Source organism: Agrilus planipennis, unplaced genomic scaffold (assembly GCF_000699045.2).
Source record: "Agrilus planipennis isolate EAB-ADULT unplaced genomic scaffold, Apla_2.0 scaffold312, whole genome shotgun sequence".
Taxonomy (NCBI): domain Eukaryota; kingdom Metazoa; phylum Arthropoda; class Insecta; order Coleoptera; family Buprestidae; genus Agrilus; species Agrilus planipennis.
The window spans coordinates 180,627-197,519 of record NW_020438997.1 but is presented as its reverse complement, the minus strand read 5'-3'; the positions used below and the strand labels follow the sequence as shown (position 1 = coordinate 197,519).

Genomic DNA, 16,893 nt, shown 5'->3' with positions numbered 1-16,893 from the left:
GATTAATCAAATCTAACTATAATCTACATGGTGATAAATTAAAAATGTTGTTAGTAAAACCAAAATGATAACTTAATCTTAAGTGTAGCAGATTAATATAACACCAATTGTCTTTATATATTACGTATAAGCAAATGTGAAAAATAAATAGTTACTACAATTAGTTGAAATAAGTAAATTCTTGTATTTTCTTTGAAATGTTTTGAAATCATAAAACTATGACGGTTATCAAGAGAGATAAAGCATTTAAATGTTTAATTTAATGAGTAGCCTAAATTAATTATTTATGTACATGCTTTAGTTTCTTTATATTAACTCTGGATACAGTTTTTGTCATAACATTTTCGCTAAAATAGTAATTATCAAGAATAGTGATGTTACAATTAAACTATTTTGTAAGAATAAGAAGTATACATATAAAAGAAATGATGAATTTATAAATGTATTTAAGGTACTTTTGGGAACATTTTTTGGCAATATTTGGGCATTCAATGATATTTGTTGCGAAAGTTACAATTCATTTAAAATATGCTGGAAAATTTCTGGTTTGTTAGATTGGAAACTGGGTCCAGAAGTAATTTGTCCTACCGATTATTATTGTGATGAATCAAAACCGAGTGATCCGTAAGTCTTACGTCGTTAACAAACATCAAATACTTCAAGATAACAATAAGTTGTATTTTCAGATGTATATTGGAAAATTTAACTACAACACCGAGTAAGTACCTGAGTCATTTTAATATATGTAACGAAAACAACTGTGCCGGAAAGGCTGATCATCAAAATATTTTTCTTTTCATTACGCATTAAACTATTACCATAAATACGAATATAAAGTGCAACATGCGGTAATTGTTTACAATATAGGATACGTGGTTGGAGGAGAGAGAAAGGGTGGAGGGGTGGGGATGACCATGAACAACATTAAAAGGATTGCTTTTAGGTGAATCCAAAAGGTAAAAGGGCCTGAGGTAGAGATGAAAAACCGAATATTAATCACTACAATAAAATGCTTTGCCATGTTTGTTTCGCATAGGTTAGGGTTAATTTAGCATACGTTGATTCTCTTTACTATTCAATTTTTCTCCTCTATCCTAGGTCATTTCCACCTCCTGTATCTATTTTCTCCCTCTCTGACAATACGTCCATATTGTAAACAATGACTCAAAATTCATCGATAACAATAATATTTTGAAACAATAAGAAGTAGCTAAGGGTTGCTTTCAAATAAGAAGATCAAAAGGCCGGTAAAACTTCCGTATCACGGCTTTTTCGAAAATGTAACTTTTTCTAGTTGGAAATTACTTAAAATCACCTAATCATGAAAAACTTAAATGAAATAATCGGGGGGAAAAAGTTTCAAGCAGTTTTTATTGAAAATAAACATTTTTAGATTACACTTCACAGTTAGCAGTTCATTTTGGCAGTTACCGTTAACGGTTAAACTCCTGTAGAACTAATTTAGCTGGAGTTAGTTAATAAATAAATATTTTAAAGGTGTATAACCTATGGGAATTTCATATGAAGATTGGAAAAACTTTGGCGGTTGTTGTAGAACAAACAGAATAGCTCAAAACCCCAACGCCAAAACACGACACTTCAGTTTACTTCAGTCCCTTCAGTTTTGGCGTTGGGGTTTTGAGCAATTCTGTTTGTTCTATGGGAATTTCACATTCACTTATCATAGATAACATTCGCTTAAAAAGTAATCTCCGCTCAACGGTTGTTTATAAAATATAAATAGATACAAATTGTTCCCATTCTAGGAAAGTACAGGTACAACGTATGTATTTAAAATAGGGGAAGAGGGGCACCGTTGCATACCTTAACCTAGCCTAAGTTAAGTTGGTTTGTGTTGTGTTACGTTTAGTTGAGTAGGTTAGATTAAGATATGCAACACTGCCCCCCTTCCCCTATTTTATATTCATACATTGTACCGTATCTTCCTAAAATGGGAACAGTTTGTGTATATTTATATTGTATAAAGGACCGTTCAGCAGATATCAGTTATTAAGCGAAAGCGATATATACTGTAGAGGCGAAGTCAAAAACGGCTGTGTAGTGACTGTTATCTATGATAAGTAACTGAAATTCGCATAGGTTATATGACTATAAATTATTTATTTACAAAGAAAATTGTTTAAAACACCTTCTCCTATTTTTTCTTCTGCGCTTTTCACAAATATACTAATTTCTAAAAGAAAAAAGTTGTTTTCGAAACAGACGACTGCTTTTAGTTAACCGCAACTATCAATATGATCTGTCAACTGTGAAGTGTAACATAAAAATGTTTATTTTCAATAAAAACTTCTCAAAACACTTTCTCCCCAATTATTTCATGTAAGTTTTTCATGATTAGATCATTTTAAACCATTTCCAACAAGAAAAAGTTACATTTTTTAAAAAGCCGTGACATGGAAGTTTTACCAATAGTCCTGCTTTGGTCCACGTATCTTTCGAGAAAATGATCTTTGAATTCCTGGGTTGCGATAATTTCGGGTACATAGTATGGAGAATCAATGTTTTTCGACCGTATCTAAAAATTTCAGTTTTTAAACATTCCTTATAAATAACATGAATTAGTCGCCGGGAACTTAATGTTCCTTATTAGATTGGTTTACATTCGTATCATGTGCCTTGATCAATGTTGTATGCCAACAAAAACATACAGTGAATGACATGCATGTGAAATGTTCGCCACATCCGTCCCAGCGTGCTTATTGTTGGCGAGTTTACTCTCCCAATAGTTGATTGCTTTTTGTCCTGGTTCCAGATTTTTCTCTGGACACTTCTGGCGCAGTGCGTGATATTTTGCTATTTAGACGTTTGGTGGTGCTAACCGCGGCGTTGTGACTAATGAAATTATCAGTCACGATTCACTTTCAGTCAAGTCACCGTTAAAGAAATCGTTGGAAAGAAATAACAAAATATTTCAAAAACAAAATTTTATGCTCCACAGCAAAACATCATAATGAAGAATGTAAAACGAATATAATTTCGATGAAACTTGCGAAGGGGAAATTACGAAGCATTGTTTTTAAAATAATTAATACTAATATACGCCGGCCGTTAAACCTTAAAAATTATTAGTCCACTCATATTAGTGGTTTCACCTCACAATGAGATATAATAAGCTATACTCTTGTATGAACCTTTATTTTGGCATTCTAAATGTTGTACCAAAAGTCACATTAACATCTCGTGTCCACTTTTTAAGATATTCAAGATCAAAGATCACTAATAATCGTAAAATAGATTTTTCGCTAATATCTCGCCTCCTGTTGTTTCAATGACATTTGCACTTATTATTCAGATCTGATCCGGTTCACTGATTTGGATCTTTAAAAAGAATGAAATGAACCAGTTCCAAAAATTTTGAATGACGGATCACGGATCTTAGTCGGGTCAATAGTAATATGTACTTATCTGCAATGAAATCAGTGATGCGACGAACCACTATGACGAACGGTTTATGTTTTCGCTTCTCAACGATAGCTTCGGGACTCGTCTGCGCGACATTATTTGTATGTCCTTTTCTTGTGAATTGTATGTTGAGAAATGGCGTCTTGCAGCGTATTTTAAATCATTACAGATTTTGTAATTTTATTTTGGGCACTGTTTTCACGTAAAATGAAATACAATGTCGAATTATAACATTAAGCATTTGAAAAGTAGGAATAAATACTGAGGATTTTTCTTTCTTAAACTCTTTTGCATAGCCAGGTCGATATTTGCGGCGAGTGAGGAGTGGAACCGACGATATAGCACAAAACGAAATCTTCATGTATATAAAAATAAATCAATTAAATATTAAAAATTACATTTTATAACCTCAGCAGTAAAAACGGTTACCGCAACAAGGCAGGCTACTTTTAATTTTACTTTATTGTTAATTGATGTACTCGTATTTTTGGCTGGGTGTATATTTGGTTCTAGTATGTCGCTTTATACTTGAAATGAAAATAAATAACCGGCTGTAATCTACGTAATAACCATGATGTACCAGTAGTTCTCGGCTCTCATTTAGATACAGATATTTGTTTCGGACTTCAGTCGAGTTTTGTCGATCTTGATACTGGATTCAAGAACCGGGTTAGGATCTAAATCTTTGAAATGATCCAGAACGAAATTTTAGAGTATAAAATTGTCGACAAATTTTGTTATACGTTTTTAAGGTAACATATAAGTTTTCTACATGATGAGAAAAAAATGCAGACTGTTAATTGAAAGAAAGAAGGAAGAACAAGAAATAAGAAAATAGTTGGAAGCTAGAAAAGATAAAACCGGCAAAAAATTCTGGAAACTAATAAACAATCAAAGGTGTAGAAGTGAGAAAGTAAGTGAAAAAATAAAAATGTCGGAACGGGTGGAGCACTTTAAGATTCACATGAACGCAACAGACGTAGAAGAATAATGCATTGGAAATATAAAAATTGAAAAAGAAAACAAGAGAAAGAAGAAGGCGAAATAAGTAGAGAAGAAATTAAAAAGTAATTAAAAAGATAAAAAAAAGAAAGCAGCAGGAGAAGATAAAATACCAAATGAAGCATGGATTTACGGATTAGATGAGGTTATAGAGGATCTACATGGGATAATAAATGACATATAAAAAGGAAATGCAAAATTGTCAGAAGATTAGAGGACGAACATTGTGACACCAATATACAAAAACGACAATAAAGACGAGGCAAAAAATTATAGAGGAATAACACTTATGGACCCTGGATATAAAATATACGCGGAGACACTAAAAGCTCGGCTCGAGGCAGAAATGGAAGAAAAGATAGATGATACACAAATAGGCTATAGAAAAGGGAGACGGACACTGGATGCAATATACATAGTAGAGACGGCCATTCTTTGGGCAGGCAGCTTTTGACAGAAAGAAAATATGGAGTATAATGGAAGAAAAAGGAATAAATATGAAGTTAAGGAAAAGAATAGGAGAGATACATGAAGCAACATCATTTAAATAAGAATCAATAAAGAAATTTCTTAAAAGCTTAACACGATGAAGGGGGTGAGACAAGTATGTCCCTTGAGTATAGCACTTTTCAACCTAGCTTCTGCGAATCTAGAAAATACAATGAGGAAAATTCAAATGGGAGGAGTAGTCATGGGAAAGAAAAAGTATGGACAGTATCTTACGAGGATGATATAGTATTGATGGCGAACAATGAAGAGGGGATAAACAGGGACAAATCGAAAATAATGAGAGGCAGAAAAGGTGGTGGAAGAACGAAAAAGATAATATTTACATGGGAAGGAAAATAAATTGAAGAAGTTAAAATGCACAGTTATATAGGTTACTTCATACAGAGAAGAACAATGTAGACGAAGAGCAAATAAGAAACTTTATAAAAAGGCAACTGCAGTCTTAGGGAAAGTATGAGGTATATCTGAAAGGACTTTCAAGGAAAGTTGGGAAAAGAACATGTATCTGTTCGAAGTACTGGTAGAAAGTATACTTATGTTTGGAGCGGAAATATGGGGATGATCAGAACACAAAGTAATCGAAGGAGTATAAAACAAATAGATAAAATGGATCCTGAGGTTTGATCAAACAACACCAATCTACCTACTAAAATTAGAAACAAACAAAGGAAAGATGGCAAATAAGACAAAAAACAGAGCGAAAAAAAATGAAAATAAAATTAGAAAAGAGGGAAGTAATCTACTTAAAGAATGCTTAAAAATAGAAGACAAGATATAGTTAAATACAGAAAAAAGAAAAGGTGAAAAGGGAAAAGGGCCAATAGCAGAAATGTGGAAGTTAGAGAGGAGGAATTACTTTAATTAGAAAAGAAATGGACAACTGACCACTATAATCAACTTATGGACAATAACAGCGACATATGGGCAGAAGCAGAGAAAATTGAAAAAGAACAAGACAGGCTAAAACTTGAGGACACACACACACATACACAGTCTGAGTCTGTCTGGGGAGATAATTTTTTTCTTTTATGGTTTTTGGAGAACTGTGTCCTCTTTTCCTAGGGCAGTCAGAGCGCTTTCAATGACTAATTGATAATCGTAGTAAATGGAATCTTTAGTGAAATGAGAAGCTGACAAGATGGCTCATCCGGATTCAATTTCGGGAGTAGAAATAATTTGCAATTTTCAGGATGCAATATGTTTATCTCTTAGTGTTGACCACTCATCCTCCTTAGGAAGACCTTGCGTCAGAATATGTGACCATCGGGAATTCAGAGCTTCGTGGAGCTTAAAAGCAGGAGTTATGGGTGTTGCTAGATCAGCTCCAATAATGTTGGGTCTATCTTTGGAGAGCTCTTCACCATCACACTCAGTGATGACCAAAACCTCCTCCTGATTAGAATCTTTAGTCAAAGTGACTGACTCTTTTTTTTGTCACAGTCACAACACAAACAAAAACAACGGGATACCAGCCGCCAGCCTATCGATGTTAAATATAAGATTCAAATGAAGCAAATATAGGAAAGCCAGTTCTTACTGAGTACAGTTTTGATATAATCGCTTTAATTTATATTTTGTACCTTAGATTAATAACGTCTTAAAAGTCGTTTACCTGAACCTATAACCGAGGAAATCTGTCATACACACGCAGCAAACTCCAAAAAGCGAATGACGCATTGAAGCGACCGGTTATCGGCCGGAGCACAGGTATCATTTGCTTTAAACTCCGTGCGCGGGTAGTGTTCGGAGGCGGACTACGTGGTAAATAAAATATCTTCGGACTGAATCAATACCACCTAGACTATCAAGGCCAGGGTTCTCTGACAACAACGACCTAATTATTCATCATAAGAAGACGTTAATCAGTTGCTTGTACTCATGTTGTATGCACTCATTAGGTAAAGGCTTCTCCCAGTTTTAGCTTATTTAATTGAGTTTTACCTGGCCTGTATTTAATCATAGCTCATACAAATTGTATTAGAAAAATTGTTCTGGCGGTTTACCTATAAAATTTAAACAGGTAAAATTGCGATAGCATGATTGTGTATACCGAATTAGAAAGTGCTTTGTAACGTCATTGTGTGAACGTATTTTGGTGCGTCATTTTTATTTTATATTTTGGTTCAGTGCAATGTTCTATTATAGTTCGATTTGCATCTAGGAACACAACAAGTACGAAAAATTTTGCTAATTATAAGGAAGTGCAATTTTTATGTTAAAACTGCTACCTACTCAAAACTACTAGACAATGATTATAACTAGATACGAATAACTACATGAATACTAAACAGGTGTCTTATTGTTGTTAATTGACTTGGTTTGGATTCTTTGGTTTTGAAATGACGGAGTCCAGAGTTGACAATTATTTAATTTATTCACCACAGTTTCAAAAGGTACCTGTCAATAATACAAAGGAATAAGTATCTAATCATGATATTTTGATAAAGAAAGTTATCTGTAGCTTTATATAAAAAACAATAAGGTTTATTTGTTTACAATTCTTACAAATTCTGTAAAAGAAAAAACTTCCGAATCGCGTCTTTTTCGAAAATGCAACTTTTTTTGCTGGAAATGACTTAAAATGGTCCATTTATGAAAAACTTAAATGAAGAGATCCGGGGGAAGGCCCTTTTAACGCTTCTTTTTGCAAATTAATATTTGTAGATTACACGTCACAGTTGACAGTTCATTTTGACAGCTGCTGTTAACTAAAAGTTGCTCCCTTTTTGGAAAATAACTTTTTTCTTTCATAAAAAGCTTGTATTAGTACATTTATTGAAGAAGTACACAATCTTGGGAAAATATACATATGATTAGGTTTCCTTTTTTATGTTAGGTTATTTTATAGATTACTCTGCGGCTATTTCTTTGCGATTTTTTCAGAAAAGACAAATTGTTGTATTTTACATGTTTGTAGTACTTCTAATGTGCGTAAGTGTAAAGTACAAAGTAGTAATTGTGTTGAATTGCTTTAAATGTGCCGTTGAGGTGAAGTAGGGTAGAGCGGGGTCTGTTGAGCCGCGGGGTCTAGTGCGCCACCTGTAGTATTACATACAGGCTGCATGATATCTACGAGTGGGGGATGAGAAACCCACGCCGTCATTGCTTTAGTCGCCGGCCGGCATTTATTTTGGTTGTGAATGCATAATGTTGCAAATTAGGCACTAAAAGTAAAAAACATAGTTCCACTGAATTTTGGTTTAACAATTATAAATTTTATCATACGGCCATCAAGTAAGTGTATTTTGATTTCAATATGATTACTGTTAATGGTTTATGTTTCAGGAATAAATTATTTTCAATTAATTTTTAGTTATTTAACATATTAAATATGTAAAGAAAACACAACTTTCTTCAGACCCCGAAAGGGATGATTATTTTTGTCTAATGTGCGCTGAGTCCTATTCAGACAGTCTCCCAAGAGAATGGGTACAGCGCACTACCACGGATTGATGACACATGGATATGCTTTCTGGTTCGAAAATGTTTTTCACACTCGACTTGAAGAGCGGATACTGGCAAGTTGCTTTAGATGCTGCCGACAAGGAAAAGACCGCATTCTCAATCGGCACGGGCTTTTGGCATCTAGAGACTATATTTCATTTTCGCCAGTCTGTGAGATTATTACCGAAAGCAGGCCCCAGAAAGCAACAAACACTAAGAAAAAAAAGACAGACACTCCCGAGAAAGATGCGCTTGCTTTAGAACAATGTGAAAGAAAAACTAAAACTATCAAGAAGATACAAAAGTCCAAAAAAAAGCAGTGAAGAAAGCAATTTTTAAAAGTTCCTCAGAGTCTGATGAAGAGTATCACTTTGTTAAGAAAATTAATAAAAAGGTCAATAAGAAGAATAAAAAGAAAATGTAAAGAAAACACACCTTCCTTCAGAGTACGCTGAGTCCTATTCAGGCAGTCTCTCAGGAGAAGAGTGGGTACAGTGGACTAGTTGCCGATATTGGGCTCACATTAAATGTACTTCTAGTATCAGTGCAGTTTATGTCTGCATGAACTGTGATGGTAACTAAACTAATGAAGTTACTTTTTTTTAATTAGAAGTTTATTTAAGTTTGTTTTTGTTTCTATGAGAAATTTTATTATGTTTTTGTTGGTATGTTTCATATGTTTTAATGTGCAAAGGTTTGTAAAACCCATTGGCTCAAGTCACCCCGTTGGGTGGTTCAATAGACCCCATCTGTGGGGTCTAATTAGCCATATGACTTTCTTAATTATAAGGTAAATTTAGTATAGTAAACAACGGATTTTTTATATAATATAATAATAAGTCTTTTCTTATTTTTTCTTTGAATAGACCTTACTCTAATTAGAACAAAATCCGGATCAAACGACCCCGCTCTGCCCTACATAATGAAAATGTGTAGTTGTATTTAGTGACATTGTAGGAAATGTAGAATGTGATATTTTCGTGAGAAAGTACACCTTAACAAAATGTAAATAAGTTAGATTAAGGTGGGAAACAATTATCTCCCTCCCTCCCCCCGAAATATTCGATAAAATTATGGGTCACATCATCGCTGAGCTTGCATACGACGAATTATAAAGTCATAGGTTGTATGCAAGCTCAGCGATGGTGGACGGAAAGGGGAATGAAATAGGAATCGGTGGCTCACCTCGCATGAGATAGGTGGACACTCGCGCTAAAAAAGCGAAATGAGCGGAAGGGAAACAGCTTAGAGTAGAAGGTGGCAGGGCCTTCTGAAACGGTCGTTTGGTTTAGAGGCGAAGTCGGAAAGCGTCGAGATGAATGGGTTTGGATAACCTGACACTGAGGCCCGGAGCCACGAACCTAACTGCGGCTTCTGGGAATGAAGGTAGACCAGTTTAATTCAGAATTTTGGAGTTTATGATGAACCAGGGATAGTTGAGTGCGGAACAAAGAATTTGCATGTAAGTGCCTTGAAGAATTTGTAGGCGGTGAGAATCGGCACAACCCTAAATTGGGATGGCGTAGGAGCAAATGCTTCTGATAATTGCGTTGAACGCACGGATTTTGTTTGTTGGGAGATGGAGCTGTTTTAGAAGAGGGGTTTGAGGGAGATAAAGGCGGGTTGGGCTTTGGCACGGGTGGCAAGGATGTGTTTTTTGCATATCAGTATTCTGCCGAAGACGACGACAAGGCAACTTCATTTGATGCGGTAGTTGTTAACGGTGATGGCGGAAGATTTTCGGGGCCCTGATAGCGAAACTTTTATTAACAATTTCAGACAGTATATCGTCTGTGGAGATGACTTCGAAGACTCCTCGGATAACGACATGAATGTCTCTGCCTTGTTGAAGTTGGTTGGTTGAGAACTCAACCTTGGATTTGACGAGGTACGACGATAGGCGACAAAATTCGTCCACGGACGGATCGAGTCTTGGGTGTTAATTGTCCGACGGGCGGTAATACCGTGGTTGTCCATAGCTCCACGAATTTTTGACCAAAGGGACTTTTGGCGAATAACAATGGGTTGGGAGCTGAGCCTTGGCTCGATTGCCTCGTTTCCTACTAAGTGTCAGTGGACGTTCACAAAGACGATGATAGGAAGGATGTTCGCCTTCGGCGTTTGTTGCGACGCTTCCCGTCTTCGTAAAGCCGTCAGTAGAAACAAAAGGTGACCTTGGTTTAGAGTGAACTTGGGAAGGAGGCTTCCTCAAGGGAAAGTCCCTCCAAGAGTGCGGGGCCCTTGGGGGTAGGCATTGGTAGAATGGTTAACGCACTGGGTTGAAACTAGTCTTGTTTTAGCCGTGCTCGTATACGGAATAGAGAAGAAAGTTAGGTTACGGTAAGTCGGGTGGTGGTGTGTAAGTTCAGAGGGACTGCACACTCCGTCCCAAAGAACTGTAAGTTAGTTAAAGGTTAAAATAAAACAATAGTCTACTCTTATCTACTGAACGGCTGGGTTACTGCTGTTAAAACTAAAAAATTAAAAAAAATTAAACCTAAAGCGTTCGGTTTTTGAACATATATATATATATATATATATATATATGTCGGCTGCGAGGCTGGTAGACTGGTTCGTCGCTGCTGGAATGGTCCGTTGGCTTCGAAGGTCGAGTCTGGAGTAGCTTCTGTACAACTGCAAACTATCTTAAATACACAAAAGACCTCCTCAAGGGAGAAAGAATGAATAGGCTGTACCAAGCTAGTAATGAGTAACCAGCACAGATATTTTGATACGAGGGGTCCGATAAAGTACCTGAAGGTCAATAAAATTCAACAAAATAGACTCTGTGTTTGAAAAATGTTACGCTATCAAAATATTCTTGTGGATTCTAACATAAAACTATACGTATTACAAATACATATATATCCATCTATCTGATCCGAAGGGACATTGACGAAACTCTTGTACAAACTACGAGGATCGGTATGGCACTCTGATGCTCAATACTGCGATGAAGAAGGCAACGGAAAACCACCACATTATGATCCCGAGTAAAACATACGTTATATATTGAATGATGGCGTCCTCTGGGGTAAAGCACTCCGGACGTAAACTAAACATTCGGATGTCCGGGCGGAGACTACCTCGGGGGGTGCCATCAATAAGAGCAATAGGGGTAGATGCAATATTTCACGAGTCAGAGAGTGGAAGTAGGGAATTAGAAAATTTAAAAGTAGAGACGGATAGATTAGAATCAGATATAGTAGGTATGAGTGAAGTCCGTTGGCCCGAAGCTGGGGCTTCTGGAGTGGAGACTTTAGAGTAACACATACAGGATCGGAGAAAAGTAATTCGGGGGTAAGAATTGTAATGCGTAGGAAAGTAAAACGTAGTGTTGAAAGTTATTTACAAAAAAGCGATAGAATTGTGCTGGTTAAATTAATCTCGAAGCCGGTAAAAATGGTATTAGTGCAGATCTACATGCCTACATCATCTTCCAGTGATGGCGACTGGAAGCGGTTTATGCAGATGTGGAAGACGTGTTAAGTTTAGTGAAAGGGCAGAAAAACCTAATAGCTGTAGGAGACTTCGACGCAGTAATAAGTGGAGAGTCGGTGCAATAGCAGGTTCTTTTGAATTAGGGAATAGAAATGAAAGGGGAGATAGATTGATAGAATTTTGCCATAAACATAACTTAACCGTCGCGAACACTTTATTTATATCCATCACGCTAAGAGGCGCTATAGGTGGAAGATGCCAGCTGATTTAGGGAGATGCCAGTTAGATTACAGTTAGATTTCAAAATCAAATGAAGGATTGTAGGAGTTATTCAGGAGCAGATATAGATAGCGATTATGACTTAGTAGTTATGAATACCAATCTTAAATTGAAAATTTTAAAAAAGAAGGAAGGCAGGAAACGTCTTGATTTTGAAAAGGTAAAATGTAAGGAAACGTGTGATGGGCTAGGTAAAAGTACAGACGAAATACTAAAAACGAATGACAGGGACATAGAGACAGAATGGAACTGCAATAAAACGTGCTTAAAGTTAGCAACTACAGATATACTAGGTCTTAAACAAAACGAAAGTAGGAAACCCTGGATAAATATGAGATTTTCGGATTAAGAGAAGAAAGGCGGAATTACAAAAACGGGACAGATGAAAACGGGCAAAAAAATATAAGGCTATAAAGTGAGAAAAAACTAGGAAGTGTAGGGTGGCTAAGGAACAGTGGATTGATAGGATGTGTAAAGAAGTAGAAGAAAAATTTTGAAGTAGGTAAAACCAATGAGACGTATAATATTATTAAAAGGAATTTCATAGATGTAGGGTACAGTAGTAATAATATAAGAAACGAGGCAGGGGTTATTTTGATAGAAAATGCAGAAAAGGCAGATAGGTGGAAAGAATATTTAGAAAACCAGTACGCAAGCCATGAGTTAGGAGATATATTAGAGAAGGAAGATAGTGTGGAGATAGATGAGCTAGGTTATCCCATAATGAGAGAGAAGTTCGATTTAGCATTAAAAAACTTAAGGAATTATAAGCCGCTAGATATACATGGGATATAAGGGGAAATTCTAAAACAGGCAGGGCAAGAGATTAGAGATCGTATGTTTAAGCTAGTTAGTCACATTTACGAGACGGGGAAAGTTCCAGAGGATTATTGGCGCAACGTGGTAGTAACCATACTTAAAAAGAGAGCCGCGGATAGGTGCGAGACATTTATAACAATTACCCTAACTTCTCATGCGTCAAAAATCTTAACTAGAATTGTACAGAAGAGGAAAGAAAAAAGGGTGGAAGAACTACTAGGGGAAGATCAATTTGGGTTTAGAAGAAATAGAGGAACGCGGGAGACCATTCTAGCTTTACGGAAGACCCAGTATTTAAATTGTTGTTAGCTCATATTTGCAAATTGCAAACCTCATGTTGGATATAAACCTCCTAGTAAGTATTTATTAATTATCTTGGAGAATGCCAATATTTAAAAAGCAATAGTGTATGTTTTCGCATTCTTGTTTTAATTTAGGACAGTTACGGTAAACCGACATCGTGAGTTCTAGTTAATTACCTGCTTAATCTGTTTATTTTTACTAATACATATAGGTTCATCCGCCCTCCCTTGTAAAAATCAATAAGATATAAGAGACCAATAAAGGCTTTCAATTTGGTTTTGCCAGTTGGTGGTGCATCTCTTGCACGAGAATAATTGCCCCGTGTGCTTTCAATATTTGATTTGTAAATACTTCAATCACATTTAGCATGTCATTGTTGAATAAATATATCCACGGATTCAAAATGGTCTTTATTTTCCTAGCACGTTGTGTTTCTTAGAGTTCCTTAGACTAGTAAAGGGAGCTTTTTCCAAGACATTGATTTAATTACTTTTCCATTCTTCATCCTCTTATAAATAAAAAAGTCTTGATTTTCTTCTTCATCTGAACTCTCTTTATTATGAGAAGTCACTTTGTTTTGTATCTGGGTCTTCCTCTCGCATTTCAACTTCTTCCGACGCATCTGTATCCGCATCCGCATCAGCATCTTCTTCTTCTAGATCATATAATGGCACTCTCCAACCATGTGTGTCACTGGATATACTCGCTCTAAAGCCGTTAATATTGTCTTCATCATCATATAAAATTTTGTGTATTTCTACAATATCATCCCGATTATTTACATCTAACTCATTTTGCCGCCATATTTTTCCTATAACAATCAATTTACAAACATTAGCATAGCGGAAATACTTTTTTACTACAACAATTATGATCTAAGTTTAGCAGAAAAAAATAAAAGAAATAAAATAAATAAAACTTACAAATTAATTGGCATGGTGTCTTACAGGTGCTGTTGCACGCACCGTGGATTATTGTACAAAATTTGCAATGCCACTAATAGCTTTTCTTAATATGAACTAGGAAAATAGTAGGAGTGTCAATATGATCACACAACGCACGCACTAATAATCACGATTAATGAGTGATATGTATTTTAGAGTTCCATCGCGACTAACGGAGTGTTAAAAACACAATTTTTATAAATTTATTTGGTTTGGTTTTTCACGGGAACCTTTATTACACTTAATATTTTAGCTATTACACATTACTGATGGTAAATAAAGAAACGACATAGACCCATAAAGTACTTAGATTGTTTATGGAATGAGAAAAGTGCAGAGTTACTGGATGTAAGGATAATATTATCTTGGGAACTAACTTCCCAATAAGTATTTATTAATTACCTCGAAGAATCGTCATTTTTATTTTATATTTTGGTTCAGTGCAATGTTCTATTATAGTTCGATTTGCATCTAGGAACACAACAAGTACGAAAAATTTTGCTAATTATAAGGAAGTGCAATTTTTATGTTAAAACTGCTACCTACTCAAAACTACTAGACAATGATTATAACTAGATACGAATAACTACATGAATACTAAACAGGTGTCTTATTGTTGTTAATTGACTTGGTTTGGATTCTTTGGTTTTGAAATGACGGAGTCCAGAGTTGACAATTATTTAATTTATTCACCACAGTTTCAAAAGGTACCTGTCAATAATACAAAGGAATAAGTATCTAATCATGATATTTTGATAAAGAAAGTTATCTGTAGCTTTATATAAAAAACAATAAGGTTTATTTGTTTACAATTCTTACAAATTCTGTAAAAGAAAAAACTTCCGAATCGCGTCTTTTTCGAAAATGCAACTTTTTTTGCTGGAAATGACTTAAAATGGTCCATTTATGAAAAACTTAAATGAAGAGATCCGGGGGAAGGCCCTTTTAACGCTTCTTTTTGCAAATTAATATTTGTAGATTACACGTCACAGTTGACAGTTCATTTTGACAGCTGCTGTTAACTAAAAGTTGCTCCCTTTTTGGAAAATAACTTTTTTCTTTCATAAAAAGCTTGTATTAGTACATTTATTGAAGAAGTACACAATCTTGGGAAAATATACATATGATTAGGTTTCCTTTTTTATGTTAGGTTATTTTATAGATTACTCTGCGGCTATTTCTTTGCGATTTTTTCAGAAAAGACAAATTGTTGTATTTTACATGTTTGTAGTACTTCTAATGTGCGTAAGTGTAAAGTACAAAGTAGTAATTGTGTTGAATTGCTTTAAATGTGCCGTTGAGGTGAAGTAGGGTAGAGCGGGGTCTGTTGAGCCGCGGGGTCTAGTGCGCCACCTGTAGTATTACATACAGGCTGCATGATATCTACGAGTGGGGGATGAGAAACCCACGCCGTCATTGCTTTAGTCGCCGGCCGGCATTTATTTTGGTTGTGAATGCATAATGTTGCAAATTAGGCACTAAAAGTAAAAAACATAGTTCCACTGAATTTTGGTTTAACAATTATAAATTTTATCATACGGCCATCAAGTAAGTGTATTTTGATTTCAATATGATTACTGTTAATGGTTTAAGTTTCAAAAATAAGTTATTTTCAATTGATTGTTAGTTATTTCACATATTAAATGTAATTCGGAGAAGGGGTCATTTGAGCCAAAATACTTGGGGTCGAATGAGCTATATTCAAGTGACCCCTAATATTTAATCAAGAAGATAGAAAAGTCCAAGAAAAAAGCAGTGAAGAAAGCAATTTTTAAAAGTTCCTCAGAGTCTGATGAAGAGTATCACTTTGTTAAGAAAATTAATAAAAAGGTCAATAAGAAGAATAAAAAGAAAATGTAAAGAAAACACACCTTCCTTCAGAGTACGCTGAGTCCTATTCAGGCAGTCTCTCAGGAGAAGAGTGGGTACAGTGGACTAGTTGCCGATATTGGGCTCACATTAAATGTACTTCTAGTATCAGTGCAGTTTATGTCTGCATGAACTGTGATGGTAACTAAACTAATGAAGTTACTTTTTTTTAATTACAAGTATTATTTAAGTTTGTTTTTGTTTCTATGAGGAATCTCAGAAGTTTTATTATGTTTTTGTTGCTATGTTTCATATATTTTAATGTGCAAAGGTTTGTAAAACCCATTGGCTCAAGTCACCCTGTTGGGTGGTTCAATAGACCCCGACGGTGGGGTCTAATGAGTCATATGAGGTAAAGGTAAAGTTATAAGGTAAATTTAGTATAGAAAACAACGGATTTTTTGATCTCAATATGCGGTGAAATAAAAAACGACTGATTTAAGAATAACTCTTTTCTTATTTTTTCTTTTGAATAGACCATACGCTGATTTGAACAAAATCCGGATCAAGTGACCCCGCTCTGCCCTATTAACAGCGTAAGATTTAGTATTAAGAGTATAAGATTTATATATTGAAGGATTTTGTTTAGTTTTTTATCTGTTTAAATAAAATAATTTATTTCCTTTGTAGTAAATTTCTGCCAACCAATTGTTTTACCTACTCGCCATTGCCAAACCGTCGTGACAATATAAATAATCAAAATCATATTTCACCATCATGTGAATATGAAACACCGTTACTAACTTCGAACCACAGTCTGACATGGCATGAAGCAATATTTGCGAACAAGACAATTATGAAATAAATTGTAATCCTATTTCGTCCGGTTCTTCTATAAACAATTTAAGTCCGTCTTATA

The 16,893-nt window shown here is 35.2% G+C and overlaps 1 protein-coding gene across 1 annotated transcript in view; it reads left to right on the top strand.

Annotated features, from left to right (window-relative positions):
* Nucleotides 1-285: 285 nt before the first annotated feature.
* Nucleotides 286-16,893, top strand: part of LOC108742464 — a 26,051-nt gene continuing 9,443 nt past the window's right edge. Inside the window, exons 1-3 of the mRNA XM_018477692.2 lie at nt 286-395; nt 452-624; nt 687-718. Coding sequence (XP_018333194.1) covers nt 375-395; nt 452-624; nt 687-718 — 226 coding nt within the window. The 5' untranslated portion in view covers nt 286-374. The remainder of the gene's footprint in view (nt 396-451; nt 625-686; nt 719-16,893) is intronic.